At 38.4% G+C, this 15,630-nt stretch overlaps 2 protein-coding genes across 2 annotated transcripts in view; both read right to left on the bottom strand.

Annotated features, from left to right (window-relative positions):
• stard9 (StAR-related lipid transfer (START) domain containing 9) overlaps window positions 1-472 on the bottom strand; it is a 56,159-nt gene extending 55,687 nt beyond the window's left edge. The window contains exon 1 of the mRNA XM_065288539.1: window positions 220-472. Within this exon, the coding sequence (XP_065144611.1) occupies window positions 220-266 (47 nt within the window). The 5' untranslated portion in view covers window positions 267-472. The remainder of the gene's footprint in view (window positions 1-219) is intronic.
• Window positions 473-1,350: 878 nt separating this feature from the next.
• On the bottom strand, window positions 1,351-15,246 carry cdan1 (codanin 1). The gene is made up of 28 exons (XM_065288538.1): window positions 15,115-15,246; window positions 13,808-14,481; window positions 13,225-13,425; window positions 12,365-12,555; window positions 11,955-12,074; window positions 10,424-10,502; window positions 10,224-10,344; window positions 10,024-10,133; window positions 9,821-9,910; window positions 8,781-8,856; window positions 8,485-8,690; window positions 8,221-8,353; window positions 7,993-8,136; window positions 7,693-7,859; window positions 6,404-6,485; window positions 5,632-5,721; window positions 5,437-5,491; window positions 5,182-5,315; window positions 4,982-5,085; window positions 4,729-4,878; window positions 4,573-4,636; window positions 4,340-4,418; window positions 4,036-4,244; window positions 3,815-3,922; window positions 3,644-3,707; window positions 3,386-3,552; window positions 3,182-3,289; window positions 1,351-2,022 (listed from the first exon to the last, which is right to left on the bottom strand). The coding sequence occupies exons 1-28, from the start codon at window positions 15,190-15,192 to the stop codon at window positions 1,927-1,929; spliced, it is 3,900 nt and encodes a 1,299-aa protein (XP_065144610.1). The 5' UTR covers window positions 15,193-15,246; the 3' UTR covers window positions 1,351-1,926.
• Between the last annotated feature and the right edge of the window lie 384 nt (window positions 15,247-15,630).

Consider the following 15,630-nt stretch of genomic DNA (forward strand, 5'->3'; position numbering starts at 1 on the left):
TATATATGTACATGCAGTGTGGCACATTTGCTTTAATAGAACTGACAGCTAATTTCTATTAGTTGCGCAGAAAAACACTTTGCTGTCAGTGCCGTTTTTATTCCCAGACATGGCAACAGTACCAACAACTCAACTCTGTTTATGGACTCAGTCGGGAACCACTCAACGCACTTTTATATGCAATTTCATACACACAAAATCAATGAATGCAAATATTACCTGGAGTTTAAAGGGCGAACCCGAATCGCGACTTTCACGTTTGCCATTTGTGTGACAGCGGACGGAGGGAAACGATGAATTGTAGTGCAACCGTCCGTTATAGTCCATTTAATAAATCCCTCGAATGCGCTGAATTATCCCGACCAGAACGAGTAAATGGATCACAAAAGTTTCTGGCCATTATTGATATCATCTAGGCTATCACAGAGCACATGATAAAGCCGTAACCACGATTGATTTGCACTGACTGAAACTTCCTGCAGTCTCTCTGAGAGGGGCGGTTCTGCTACGGCGAAGGAAGGGCTCATGAAACTGTATTAAGATGAGTTATGCTAGACATCATTGGTCGATAGAAATCAACTTTGAATAAGGCGTGGTCATGAATTATAAATATGCTTCGTAATTGGTCATAACATGTTAACGTCAGCGTACTATTTATTATTCATATGCTAAGGGTTGGCCATAGTAAAAAAGCAGGAGGAGAAGGGAAACAAAAGGAGGGAGACGTTGACACGCATCAACTTTTTGTTTGCCCATGATAAGCATATTTTGTAATAAAATAATTTATTTTCCGTTTGCTTTTAGCATAATAATCAACTATCAATTATAAAGAAATCCTTAAGTTAAAGGGTACATTTCACCAGTTTTTTTAAAATGTAAAAAAAATGTCCAAAGGGTACATATATGAAGTTCTAGCTCAAAATACCATATAGATAATTAATTATGTCATGTTAAAATTGCCACTTTGTAGGTGTGAGCAAAAATGTTCTGTTTTGGGTGTGTCCTTTGAAATGCAAATTAGCTGATCTATGCACTAAATGGCAGTGCCTTGTTTGGATAGTGCAGATTAAGGGGTTGTATTTTCCCCTTCTGACATCACAAGTGGATCCAAATTTTAATGACCTATTTTTTCACATGCATGCAGAGAATGGTTTACCAAAACTAAGCTGCTGGGTTGTTCTTTTTCACATTTTCTAAATTGATATAAGCACTGGGGACCCAATTCTAGCACTTAAACATGGAAAAAGTCAGACATTTTCCCCTTTAAAAATTTAAAAAGAGGTGTACACTTTTACAGTAAGTGCATATGATTTCAAACCCTAATTATAAACTCATGAGATACTCGATACATAATAATAAAGTACATTTTATTACGTTAGATAAAGTAAGCATTAAACAAGTGTGCAGTTTAAAATCAACTGATATTAATATTGTCCAACATGAACAGTGTAATTACAAGTGCAAATCAGAGGCTTTTCTAACTCAACATTTGCAAATATAAACACACACACAAAGATACATAAACATACAAGCAACAATCAGATAATAAGGTAAGATATTGACAGAAACAATTCAATAAATAGAGAGTTACATGATGCAAATGGCAAGAAGGCATAGTAAAGGGTCTGTATTATGTTATTTTGTGAGTACAAACTGGCAAATCCCACCTGAAATGTATTAAACTCATTTTCGAGATGTATAAACTATGAATTATCCCGACCAGAGTGAGGAAATAGATCCAGCCAAATATCAAACTCAGCAATTTTTCAGTCACAAACGTTCACCTCACAGCTAACAATAAATCAAGACTTTAAAATCATTTTAAAATCATTTAAATGAGCTCTACATTCTTTTGTTTAAATACTGCTCATTAATTCAATAGTGTTTGACTGAGATTCATTTCTATACTCCTATGTCCCCTAGTGGTCACTGGGAGACTTGCAGTATGTCCATTTGGTTTGACATTGAAGGCACTTGGTACTTGGTGGCCAATGAGAGCTGTTGAAACTTCTCCACAGACTCCTATAAAAAAAGGGGAAATGAGTGTGATTTGGAAAACTCTGAAGATTAAAGCATCACTTCAGCCAAATATCAAAATTACCCCATTATTTACGAACCCTAAAGCAATCTGAGATACACATGTCCATCATCTTTCAGACAAACACTTTTGGAGTAATTTTACTAAATGTCTTTGTTTTTCCAAGCTTATAATGAGAGAAAACAAGGATCAGGGAACAACTTCTGACTTTGAAGCCCAAAAAAGTGCATCCATCTTTCACCGAAGTAATGCACATGACTCCAAGGGGTTAATTAATAATTAATCGATGCGATATTGTTTTCTTACAAAAATCACATCGATCACCAGCAGAAGACCTTAATTAACCCATTGGAGCCATGTGGATTACTTTTGTGAAGGATGGATGCACTTTTTTGGAGTATAAATTCAGAAGTTGTTCTTTGTTCCCTGTTTTCTCCCTATGAAGCTTGGAAGAGCAATAACATTTAGTAAAATAACTCCAAATGTGTTTGTCTGAACAATGATGGATATATGTATCTGATTGCTTGAGGTTGAGTAAATCATGGGGTAATTTTGATATTTGGCAGGAGTATCCCTTTAAAACTAGCTTTCAATGAAATAATGAGGTTTACTATGAACCACCATGCCAAAGCAAGATATCAGAACCAATTCTTTGTCAGAAATTCTTTGTCTTTTTAAGTAATGTTTATAGCCTTATTGCTTCCAAAGAACACTATATAATACAAATATTTAGGACACTTTAAAATCAACACTTCTTTTACACTTTCAACAATCATTTTACTAAGTAAATGTCTTGCCAGAGACTTTATAAGATAATAAGACATACAGTAGTTTTATATCATAGCTTTTACTAAAGCTGCATCTAAGGCAGTACAAGAAACAAAAATATACTTGGAAATCCAGTGTTTGCATTGCATAATTTTTGAGTGATTTTTCTCCTAACTAATGACGTTGTACTGAAAAAAGTGTTGAAGTTACTATATGTTTGCCCACTTATTTATGTAGCTCACTTGCATTTGTTTAATATTATGTGAAATCACAGTGCTTTGGAAGGTCCTCAGACATTTTAGCATCCTGAACTCACACTATCTGTTTATTTAGATCTTTATTGACTATTTAATAATACCTATATTTAAAACATACCTCTGGCCACGATAACACTGACAACTTTGACCAATGGGAGCCCACTTCCTCCTCCTTCAGAAGCCCTTTCTCTACAAGTCGTTTTATCAGAAACAGGTAGTCAGTTCTCTGTAAAAATAAATTATGAAACACAGTTTATAACATACTATACACAGTTATATATACATAGACACAGAGGCTTAAGCCTAAAAAAGTGATGGTCACCTCGCTGTCTGTGGCACTTAGAGTGGCAGTGAGAGTGGGTTCACTGAGAAGAAGATGCAAAGGTGCAGGAGAAGCGGGACTGCGACCCCACAGGAGTAGAAACTTATCTAGCAGAGCAGATTTTTTGTTGCCCTGGTCTGAAGAAACCAGTGGCAGCTCTCCAGATACTGTGCATGCACACAAACACACAATGAGCCATTATTTATGTTCAGTATTGCATTTAAATTTGTCTCATATTACTATTATTTGCAGTCTCACCCAGTTTGCAGGCCAGCTGAACAGTACAACGCAACAACATCTGCTCAACCACAGGAGAGAGGAGCTACAAACAAATCAAAGATGGAAAAGAGAAATTAGATAAAAAACAATTACTTGTCTAGAGCCAATTGTCAGGTTTTGATTAGCAATAAGTGATTGGGGCCTGAGTACTTTTCTACATCCAAGTGTCTGTCCCACTCTGTCCAGTAGGACCTCAATCTGATGAATTGTGAAAACCTCTTCATCAACCCTAGGTCCCACTGCAACACTCAGCACCTCCTGAAACATTAGAGATATTGTTTATATGGAGAGAAAGCTGCATTAACCATCTTTGCATCTGCATTATTTATGATTTCTTACCTGCAAACCTATGATGAATTAACAACACTCACCTTAATTTCAATCATGACTTCTGATCCCAGTGGGACTTTATGGGTGCAGTCAGAAATACATGAGGACCCAGCACTGAGCTCTGCGGCACTCCTCTGAACAGGCTGGCTTTTGCTTGTACCCTCACCCTCTTTACAATTCAGGCTAGAGGAGGAGGGTAAACTCTTCATCACTCGCTCAAAAGCAGTCTTCCACTCCCTCTTTAGAAGCACTGATGGAGACATTTAAACAGGAATATTTCAGATCCAAACTACTCAATTGTTCACTTTTTAATTATTTCTACCACAGAAATGATTCTTTTAATACTTGTGATGTTGGAGGACAGCCAGCTGCATGCCTTTTCTGTAGCCAGACGAGTGGTGATAATCTCAGCTGTGGACAAAACCTAAACCATGCCACAAAATATAAATTATATTACAATTCGAGCAAAATATGTTACTGTTGAGTGTTTATTTCTAAAAAGAACCTAACTGTAAAACACATTTTCCCCAAAACAAACATGGCAATGTTTTTGATATATAGTTTTCTCCGGTACTCACTGCAGGAGAGGTTTCAAGGGGCAGAAGTGCTCTCACAGCTCCAGGAGCATACTCACTGCAGAACCTAAGATATGATATGATGTAAGAATGCAAAGAATTACCATAGCATGTCCATTATTTTGATGCATATGTAAAAAAGGTGATAGATGTGCTGACCTGGATGCTTTCTCCAGAGCTTGCATGCCTGCATCACAGAGCTGAGCACAGATAGAATCATTAAGCTTGGCAGCGTTGATACCATCCAAACCCAAACCATCTCTGAGTGTTTTCTCTCCCCCCTGCACAAGCTCCAACACTAGTGTAGCTCTGCCACACACACAGTTTGGAGAGAGAATTAAGTAAAAAAATTGCAACGCAAATATAAAAATGGTTTTCATTGACCCACACTCAAACAGGTGGGAAGACTGACTTAATGTGTTTGACGCAGTTGGAGCCAATTCTTTCTGCAACAAACTCTACAGTCCTTCTGAGAGATGGAGGCTGGTTGTGAAAAAATGCCTGTTCTAGATCCACCTTTGTTAAAACACATGAAAAACAAATGGTCAGCCACACACGACAGAATTGCCGTAAATTGTCCTACAGATGGAAGGCCTTTTACTGGCAGTGTACCTGCAGTTTTTGCTGCGAACGGGTGATGGACGGTCCCCTCGGCTCTGCAGATGTGGGGGTGATCTTTCGAATCAGGCCTCCGCTCTTGGACGTGCTTCCAGCCACAAATGCAGCAAGCAGCTTACGAAACTCCCCTGGAAAGTGAATAAAGAAGACAGAAGTCCATCATCACACACGGTTGAAATTGCTTTCCAACAATATCCTGGTGAAATGTGTAATTTTACAGCACAATTTTTTAGCAAAGTTTCCTCTCACCTAAATATGGGCAGCAGGTGTAGAGCAGCTGTTGGTCGACTAATGGTAGGGTGTCCTGGAAAGTAAATACACAGGTTTAGTTCTAACTGTGGAAAAATGTGAAGCAATTCTTTACGTACAAAAAAAAAGTTACATATAACGATTTAAGAAAAATTTGTATTTTAATTTTTTATACTATGATGGAGATTTACTAACCAGTCCCTGGGCACCCGTGTTATTCTCCATTTCTTTGATTTCCTCCTCAAGATCTGTGCTGAAGAAGAGATCTTCTGGAAAGACTGGGATCTAAGAGTGAAAGTACAGTATTTCAGGGGTTTTCAAATTAGGTTACGGAGTCCCCCAGAGGTGGGAACATTCTAACTGTGCTTTCACACCCCCACCGGCAAGAGCGTCAAAGTGGCTGGAAGACATTCATTTTCAATGAGAGTCGGCGGCAAGCCCCGAAATCAGCTCAACTTTATGGTAATGAGCTATGACGCAGTTCTGCGGCAACCAATCGGAAGGCGGAAACGTTCAGCTGCAACCAATCGGAAGGTGGAAACCTCCGCTTGAGAGTTCAGAGAATGCATTTGAGCGTCAGAGCGTCCACTACACCTTTTCTATAGCATCGTTGGTAGGGCAGCCAGAGCTTTTATTGATGCTCTGGCGGTGTGAATGCACAGTAAGAAGGTTCTAAGGGGTCCCCAGAAAATTTAATAAAATCTACTATATAGGCAATTATTTTTAAACAATATGCAGTCTTTATAATATCAAAATGATAACTAATTGAAGATATTTTAAATGTTTGTTTTTTTTTCCCGAAAAATTTATAAATTAATGTATATTTAATTAGGATGGGTTCATTCTCACAAGGTCGATCATAACTGGGGGTCCTTGCCATCATAAAGTTTGAAAACACCTGCACTATTTTACATGTTTTATTTCACCCATTTGACTGTCAATGTTTGTTTTATAACAGATGTCTCACCTGAAAGAGCCAGCCCAACACTGCTACTAAAAGTAGCTGGTTCATGTAACTTAGCTCTTCCCCTCGACCCAACACCATCCTCCTGAAACATGCACACACAGAAAAGCACAAACACATGCATGTATTATCTTTCATAACCAAGATAATTTATTCCAGCATTAAGACAAAATGTATTACTGCAGGATCTTAAGCACGTTTACATTGAAATTCTAAATGACGAGCAGCGGCTAAACCATGGGGTCATTTTCAGATGTCAAAACAGTGACAAACCAAAGATATAAGATATAACAAGATTAATCACTGTCACTACTATATGAATCGTGACAATGCACTGCTCAATATAACCGCACTGCCATCAAAAGTCCCGCCTTCCAGTTAAAGAGCACCTATTATCCGATTCACAATTTAAAATTTTCATTTGTGTGTGAGTGTGTACATGTTAATGATATGTAAAAGTGACGCGATTTATCATCTCCAAGATAAAGGTCTTTTATTAGACTACAACAAACACATGGATTGTAAGCAACAGTTTACTTCCTGGTATTGGTGATGTAGACAAAACCAAAATTTTTATAATTCCTCCCGCTTTGGACAGCCTGTAAGTTAACTCCTGTTTGCAACCGAATCTTTCAAACATGGTAAGGAGCGTCACATTTCCGGCTGACGTCAGAGGTATTCAGACCAATCACAATGTACAGATTAGATGGCCAATCAGGGACACAGAGCTTTTCAAATTTGTATGTTTCAGGAAAAGAGTGAAATCTGGAGCTACAAAAATGTACGGTTTGTGGAAAATAATGTTTTTCTATAAACCACACAAACGCATTGTATATGTGTATTATATACACAAAATAACATTGTTTTTTAGCAATGAAAAAGGTGCTCTTTAAAATAACCAACCATCTATTGATAAAGACTGATGATTTTATAGTGGAGGGACTCAAGTGAGGCACTTTCCAACATGCGGGCATACGCAGTAGCTGTAACAACCTCGATGGGTACCATTTCTCAAAATAGCTTCATCATTAATCACAATACTTACATAATATTTGTTTTCCTACTACGGAAGTCAATGGTTACAATTAGCCGTGTGCTTACCATCATTTATCAAAATATCTTATTTGTCTTCATCAGAAAAAAGAAATTCATACCAGTTTAGAAACAACATGAGGATGAGAAAATGATAACAGAATTTTCATTTTTGGGTGAACTATCACTTTAGTCTTGAATGACTGCCTAGTGGCCACCAAGTGGTGCGACTTCCCTATAGGGACTTTGGACAAACTCACTTATAGATGTAGAGAAGCAGGCACAAAGCGGTCCTGTAAAAGGGCAGAAATGGGCCAGTGTAGTCCAACATAGAGAGGAACTCTACTATCCATGGCACCGTCAAAATTGTTCGTCTTCTGTGCATAGAGCTTCTCAACACTGCGCACACATCCAGAACTGGAGAACTCTGAAAATGCAAACAACATTTACGCATGTCATATGCATGTTCCCTGGGTTCGAACCCATGGCCTTCTACACTGTTAACGCAATGCTCTACCAATGAGCTATACAGGACCACCTAGGAAACATATCCTTTGTACCTTACTGCGGAGAGTGATTGCGGCATCTTGAATGTCTCTGGATGGAGGTTCAGAGGTGTGGTAAGGCAGAAAGCAGATGAAACCCAAAAACTTAGCCAGCAGTCGAGCCATGAGGAGCACTGAGGAGAATCGCTGCTTCTCATCCTGACAAAAGAGAAGGAACCCAAAACATGTGTTTAAACCACTGTACAATTCCTGATTATTCAATGTTTTCATCTTTTCTCCAACCTGTTGCTCCATGTCTCCATCACTCGTCTCTTCTCCCCGTGCTGGGCTGGCATCTGGGCCAAGAATGGACACCTCATCCAACTTTAGAAGCTCCTGACACAGGCCATCTTTTAGGTGTTGGTTTAGCTGACAGCTAGTACAAAGATAACAGGAATCAGAGCCACATAATGAAATGAAATCAGAAAACTTGATCCGGTCTTGATTCACCAGCTAGACTATGACATCATCAGGTTTGGTCCAGCAACATCTACAGACAACACTTACCAGCCGGCTGTCTGAAGAAAGTCTCTGAAAAACTCCTGGTGTCCAGGGAAAGAAGGTGGAGGGCAGGGACCAATAAGGCCCTGTGGCTGGACCAAACGCTGTTGTAGACGTTTTAGACGACCTAAGCTGTCTGCTCCCAGCATGCCCAGCAGATCGGCATCAGGGGTTTCATTAGAAGAACCCAGAATGCAAGTGCCCTTACACATCTGGAAAAAGTGAATGACAGTGTGTTGACCAGGAGAACAGAACAGGTTGTGACAGATTGGATGAGAGACCAATCGTTTGTTTTGGTTTACCTGGATGAGCTGCTTCTGGAAAAGCCTGGCAAAGTGAGAATGATTTCCTGCGGCCGTGAGCTGACTAACCATCATCCTGTTGGATGGACAATTTTAGTATCATTCCATAAGAGGAAAACAAATCACAAATAAATAAGTTTTTGAGGAGCTCACATGGAAAAGCCTCTAAACACCACCTCCAAAAATGACATAATGGTTTTAACTGAATGGTATTAAAGGAAAACACCACAGTTTTTTAAAATTTTACTATGTTCTAACCTTAACTTGGAAAAATTAATACATACCCATCTTTTTTTTTAAATGAATACACATAATCTTTGTACAGCGCCTAGCCCCATTCATTCCTTAGGATCCAAACAGGGATGAATTTAGAAGCCACCAAACACCTCCATGTTTTCCCTATTTAAAGACTGTTACATGAGTAGTTACACGAGTAAGTATGGTGGCACAAAATAAAAAGATTTTTTTAAGTACTTCGATCTTGGGTGCAGTAATATTGAGGGGGAGTGATGTGGCGCGAGGGGAGTGATGAGATTACTGCATGCCGAGTTCGAAGTGCTGCAAACTAAAAAAATTGCCACGTTTTATTTTGAAAAACATGGAAGTGTTTAGTGGCTTCTAAATTCATCCCTGTTTGGATCCTGAGGAATGAATGGGGCTAGGCTAAATGCTAACACATTCATGGTACGCTGTACAAAGATATAGTGCACGCATTGAAAAAAATATAGGTATGTATCAATTAATTGAGGTAAGAACATAGTAAAATATTGAAAAACAGTGGTGTTTTCCCTTAAGCGAATACTTTGACTTAAAATCCGCTTAATCACGGCTTTAGGTCATCGAATCAAATCAAATCAAGCTCTTCATTTTCATTTAATATGATTTATGGTCGGTCCTAAAGAACCATTTTTAATATTTTAATAAATGAACCTGAGAGGGAACTCAGAGTTTGAAATCTGCCTACACTGTACCATTGCCTTCAGATTTTCAAAAACCAAGAAAATCCTATTTCTACTCTTTAACGCTATGTAAACCCTTACCTGACTCTATTGCCTATTGCAGCCTCAAAATTCCAGCCAGGTTCCTTATGGGAGTCCTCCCATTCTCTCAACAGCTCGTAGAACACATCCCTGCAGAAGCAGTCAGAAACATAACATGAACCGCCAAGTGTACAACCAGCCAATGATACTGACTGCCTGAAAAATCATATATTTAAAATCGCTGATGCATAATCTTTCTGTACCTCTGTTTCTTAAAAGTGTGAAAGGCCCTATCGCTGCTGAAGTTGGAACGGTTGTCTGTTGCTGGCTGGAATGGCACCGAATGAACGAACAATGGTGGAGTGGGCAGATCCTGAAAAAGAAAAGACATAATTCAGCATGGACCTCTTAAAGAAAAGAGAGAGAAAGTTTCAAATCATATACATTACAAGAGAAAGCATACATTAGCTGTGCAGTTGTCCTGAGATTGTGCCAGGCGATCTCTGAGGGCAGGTGAAAAAGACCCCACTCTCTCATTCTCAGACAGGAGCCGTAAAGTGCACTTGTCCAGGTGTGACACCAACCTGATGACATAAAAAAAAAGAGTCAGGAATGAGACTGAGCATGGGAAATCAGGAGCAATAAGAGTTTTATTAGACTCACTCAAACTGATGCTCCAAGACTCTCACTGCAAAATAGACACAGTTGTGGACATTTCCCAGGTAAGCTTTCTCCAGAACATCTGCAAAACCACAAAGACATTAATAATTACGAATTTAACCTAAATAAAATTAATTGTAAACCTTAAAATTACAATACAACATAACTGGCTACACAAAAAATAAAGATCTGATTAAATGACTCAAAAAAAAAAAAACAAGCTCAAGTTATCACTTTAAATTATGACTATAAATTTGTATTTTACTTAAAGAAATAAACAACATTACAACACATTTTATTCAAGTTGTAGGTATGACTTATGGACGATTTACGCCGTATGTGGCAGTCTTTAGTGTCTAGTTTTTTTTTTCGATAGAAGACAATGGGGCAAAACGGGGGCGGTTACAGAGGTGGAGCAGAGTCGGCCCGCAAGCCTTGGTTGTGCACCCAAAATCCTGCCCCTTCCATGGACACGGCTCTTCGCGGCAGGCACCGTTGAAGATAAACATATTTGCACTAAATGGTGCAAAAAATGCTTCCACTACACGAGAAAAGCTGTAGTTGCTGCGTACCGTGTGAAACACACATAATGGGGTTCCATGTTCAAACCAAGTACATAGGGAATCTACTAAAGGGACCCTCCGCTTTTTAAAAAAAATATGCTCATTTTCCATCTCCTAAACATTTAAATTAGATTTTTACAGTTTTGGAATCCAATCAGATGATCACCGGGTCTGGCATTACCACTTTTAGCATAGCTTAGCATAACACATTGAATCTGATTAGACCATTAGCATCGCACAAAAAAATATTTGCAGGTGCAATGATATCATGCAGTGCCGAAAATAGTCCCCTGCTATTGAAAGTTAACAAGGGGGCTATTTTCAGGTGCTGTGTTATATCATTGCGCCTGCTGCAGCCATGTTACGAGTGCAAAGTCCTTGATTATTACGGCAGAATTAGTGTAAAGTTCCAAGCCATATCTGCCTAGGAAATCGCAACTTTTAATTTTCTGTCAATCTTAGTACATGATGTAACTACAGAAAAGTCAAGTTTTAAATAGGAAAAATATCAAAACTCTTTGGTTATTTTTTAGCAAGATGCTAATGGTCTAATCAGATTCAATGGATTATGCTAAGCTATGCTAAAAGTGTTAAGCTGGAAAATAATGATATTTTCAAAAAAATATCAAAAGAGTGTCCCTGTTGATCTGATGTTGATTTGCAACCAAAGCAGCCCTTGCATTTTTCAATTATATATTTATAGAGATTACAATTGTCATTATACACTTTGTTTTCCAAAGGCATGTTTGGTTTTATCCTTAAAAACAACATAAAAGGTCATACATGTTATACAGTTTAGCTTAGTGCAGAATAATGCATGAGTAATGCACTTGAACAAGCTTGGACTGTGATCAGCGTTATGAAACTTCCCATTTTTGTTTAATAACATCACTGCAGAATGATGTAACATATGAGAAGTTAAAAACATCTAAAAAACCCAAAAAAGGAAAAGCTGGTAAATCTGGACAAACCTGGGCTGTGTTCACATATGCTGACTCCCTCCTCGGTAGGTTCAGAGACAGATACACCCCGAGATGTCAAAAGCTGAAGCACAAAGAACAGCTCCAGGATCACACATGGAACCAGATTCTCTAGAACCAAGACAAAAGTACATTCATTAGATTAGACTATAACCCTGAGCATCTAAATATTCATGTACACTTAAGTGAACCACATATTTTAACAGTTTGGCCTTTAACTTTGTTGTGGTGTTTAAAATGATTACATCATAAATGGCCAGCTGAGTCCAGAATCATTACATGTTTAATATATTTTTCCATTAGGCATTCCAAGAAATACAGAATCATATTTTCCACGACAAAACTCCAAAGTTGGATTAGCAGTAAACGGCCGTATATACCGCCCTCTGTAGGCCATTCACCTGAAATGCAGGTACAGTACAGCTCTGCTAGCAGATTTAACTCTGGTGTTTGCGTGACCTTATCAGGGTCAGGGCACGGTGCCTGAGGGTCAGGGGTTACTTTAGACCCCTGTCTGTGCACAGTTTTGGTTGGGGTGCAGGTAATGGGGGTGGTCTTTAGCGGAGAGCTGGTCTGCTGGGCAAGTTTAGACCTAGACAAGAGAGAAAAGGGGGTAAAGACCGAGAATACTTAGTAAGTACATTTAGACAATAATCTTAAAGGGATAGTTCACCCAAAAATTATAATTCTGTCATCTCTCATCCTCTTGTTGTTCTAAACCTGTATGAGTTTCTTTATTCTGATGAACACAAAAGAAAATATTTTGATAAATGATGGTAAACCACAGCTTATTGTAGCTATTGACTTTCATAGTAGGAAAAACAAATATGATAGAATTCAATGGGTACCATCAACTGTTTGCTTATCATCATTTATCAAAATATCTTCTTCATTATTTATCACAATACTTCCATAATATTTGTTTTCTTACAGCGGTAGTCCATGGTTACAACAGCTGTGTGCTTACCATCATTTATTGAAATATCTTCTTTTATGTTAATCAAAATAAAATAACTCATACAGGTTTAGAACACAGATGACAGATTTTTCATTATTGGGTAAACTATCCCTTCAAAGTACAATAAAACTGATTTGGATAACCTCGGTTAAAATGTCACTACATTACAAATGTCCAGCATAATTTATATTTATTTAATAGTTTTTACTTCTTGTTATCTAATACAATGACATTCAAACCTATTTATACTTAAGTATAAAAATAGTTTTTGGGCCCACTGTGGTTGTTCAACACCGAACATACCGTTCTCTCCTGAGTAACTCTCGCTCTTCCTGCAGGCTGTGAGGGCTTCCACAGTTTGGTTTGGCTGTGATGCTCTCTAAAGTAATAGGGGGGCTGGCAGACAGGCTGACAGGGGTAGACGTAAAGCAGCTCATAGGTTTAGAGCTAGGCCGTTCTGCACTCACTAGGGTTGGGTTAATTCTCCGTGAAGGTTTGGTTGTCCTAGTGGGACAAAAAGCAGGAAAGTTTAAATGAACACTGACACATAATTAAGTTTTAATTTATTTTAGTTTATGAAATATTTTAGTTGTGGTTGACTAAATAAAATAACGCTCAATCCAAAAATGTACATGATTTTTTTAATAAGATTTGTATAATTTCCATAAAATTTACAGACTGGAAAATCATCATTTTAAAATTCTCTGTCTGATCCAGTTTTCCATAACCATAGAAATCCTGGACACTTCTGTGGCTGGAATGAATGGATACTAATTTATATTATCAAAAGATGGTAACTTCACTTAAACATCAGATTATCACTACACTTTCACAAACTGAATATTCGTTACCTATGCAAGACTGAAATTTACGGAGAAACACTTACATTGGTGAAGCCTGGGCAGCAGCCATAGGAGGAAAGTCTTCCAAATTATTAAAGTTTAGCTGCATCTGCGTGGGAGGTGATACTGTTTCAATCCTGCCCACACCTCTACTCCTCCTGCCTCCTCCTCCTCCATCCCAGCGACCTCCTTCCTCGTTCAGTGCATTCCGAGATCCCGAATGTCGGCTGTTTGCAGACCCCCCAAAACCTCCACTCCTCCTGCGGCCTTTGTGCTGCTGTGCGTCTGTGGGTGACGTCATGAAGTCTCCAAGACTGTGACGCTGGGCTGAGCGTCGTTCGTTGGGTGTGTTTCGAGCAGCAGGGCTCAATAGAGAGCTGAAAGAGGGGCTGCTCATGGCACTAACACCACTAAAAGAATGAGAGCCAGGAAACGGTGTCTCCTGTTCACTCCTTTCACCCATCGGGGATGTGGATGGGGCAGGAGAAAAGAGTTGGATTCGACTGGTGTTACGCAGTCCTTGGACCGGTGTGGATTTGCCTCCCCTCCGCTCAGAAGAGCATTGAGTCCGGACAGATCTGGAGGTGCTGGGGGTCTTAGCAGGTGTGGTGGGGCCATGAGTCAAAGTGTGACTGCTCTGGTCCCGTAAAAAATTTAAGAGGAAAGGCACAAACTCCTGTTTCCAGACCTTTACTGGAAAGTCTTGTGACGCACAAGCCTGCCAAGACAAATACAATAATTTATCGTTTTAAATTACAGCATAGTGAAAATTTAAGAGTACAGAAAAGATTTGGAAAATGTCAAATTTTAACTTGTCCCCAAAACAAGCAAGTTTGCACAGCAAAAAGAAATCCAAAAGCATTGCATTATAATGTATGACATTTTAAAATGCATTATAAAATACATTTTATTTCACATTAAAGAGAAATTCATAATATACATTATTCTGTAATAAGTTTATAATTTAATTATTTTATAATATGTATACATACACACTTTCTTATTTTACAGCAAGATAATTTGACATTATAAAACTGTTATTTCTAACAAGATTCCCTCTTCCCAAAAACAATAACGTTACAGCTTTTATTTTCACAACAAAAATAAACTTTGCCAACAGAATTAGGCTAATGACAACGTTTTATCTAGTACTAGATTATCTAGCACTCGGTCTTATTGTTAGTCTTATATAACACACAAAATGTTACTTTAATGTTTGTTTGCTAATGTAGCTGTAGGTTAGCTGGCTAAGCCTCAGAAACAAATTCTTCCTCTCAGCTACGCAATGAGTGACACGTGACAACATGAAAAATACTGCGTAGTACAACGACAGTAAAATCTAAATGCTTACATGTCGGTCTTTGAGCCAAAGCAACACCTCGCTTAACTTTACTTTATTGTCCAGCAGCGATTCCAAAAGAGCCGCCATTCTGCTCTGAGTTACATGAGAGTGACGTTTCTCTAGTCAGGGGAGGGATTGGCTGAGCAGGGAAGCGCGCGTCAAGCCCAACAGCAGTAACGGCTTTGACAGCACTTCAAAATAAAAGTTCTGGTGATTTTTCAGTTGCACGTTCTATTTTATTTTGTTAAATTAAATAAATGGGTGAGGAAAAACTAAGCGTATTAAAGGAATAGTTCACCCAAAAATGAAAATTCTGTCATAATTTACTCACTCTTATGTTGTTACAAACCTGCTTAATTTAATTTTTTCTATGAACACAAAGGAAGATATTTTAGAAATGTTTGTAACCAAACCGTTAATGGACCCCATTTACTTTCATAGTATTCTTTTTACCAACTAGGGAAGTGAATGTGGTCCACAAAGGGTTTGGTAACAAACATTTCTCAAAATATTTGTGTTAATAAA

This window comes from Paramisgurnus dabryanus, chromosome 17, assembly GCF_030506205.2.
Source record: "Paramisgurnus dabryanus chromosome 17, PD_genome_1.1, whole genome shotgun sequence".
Classification (NCBI taxonomy): domain Eukaryota; kingdom Metazoa; phylum Chordata; class Actinopteri; order Cypriniformes; family Cobitidae; genus Paramisgurnus; species Paramisgurnus dabryanus.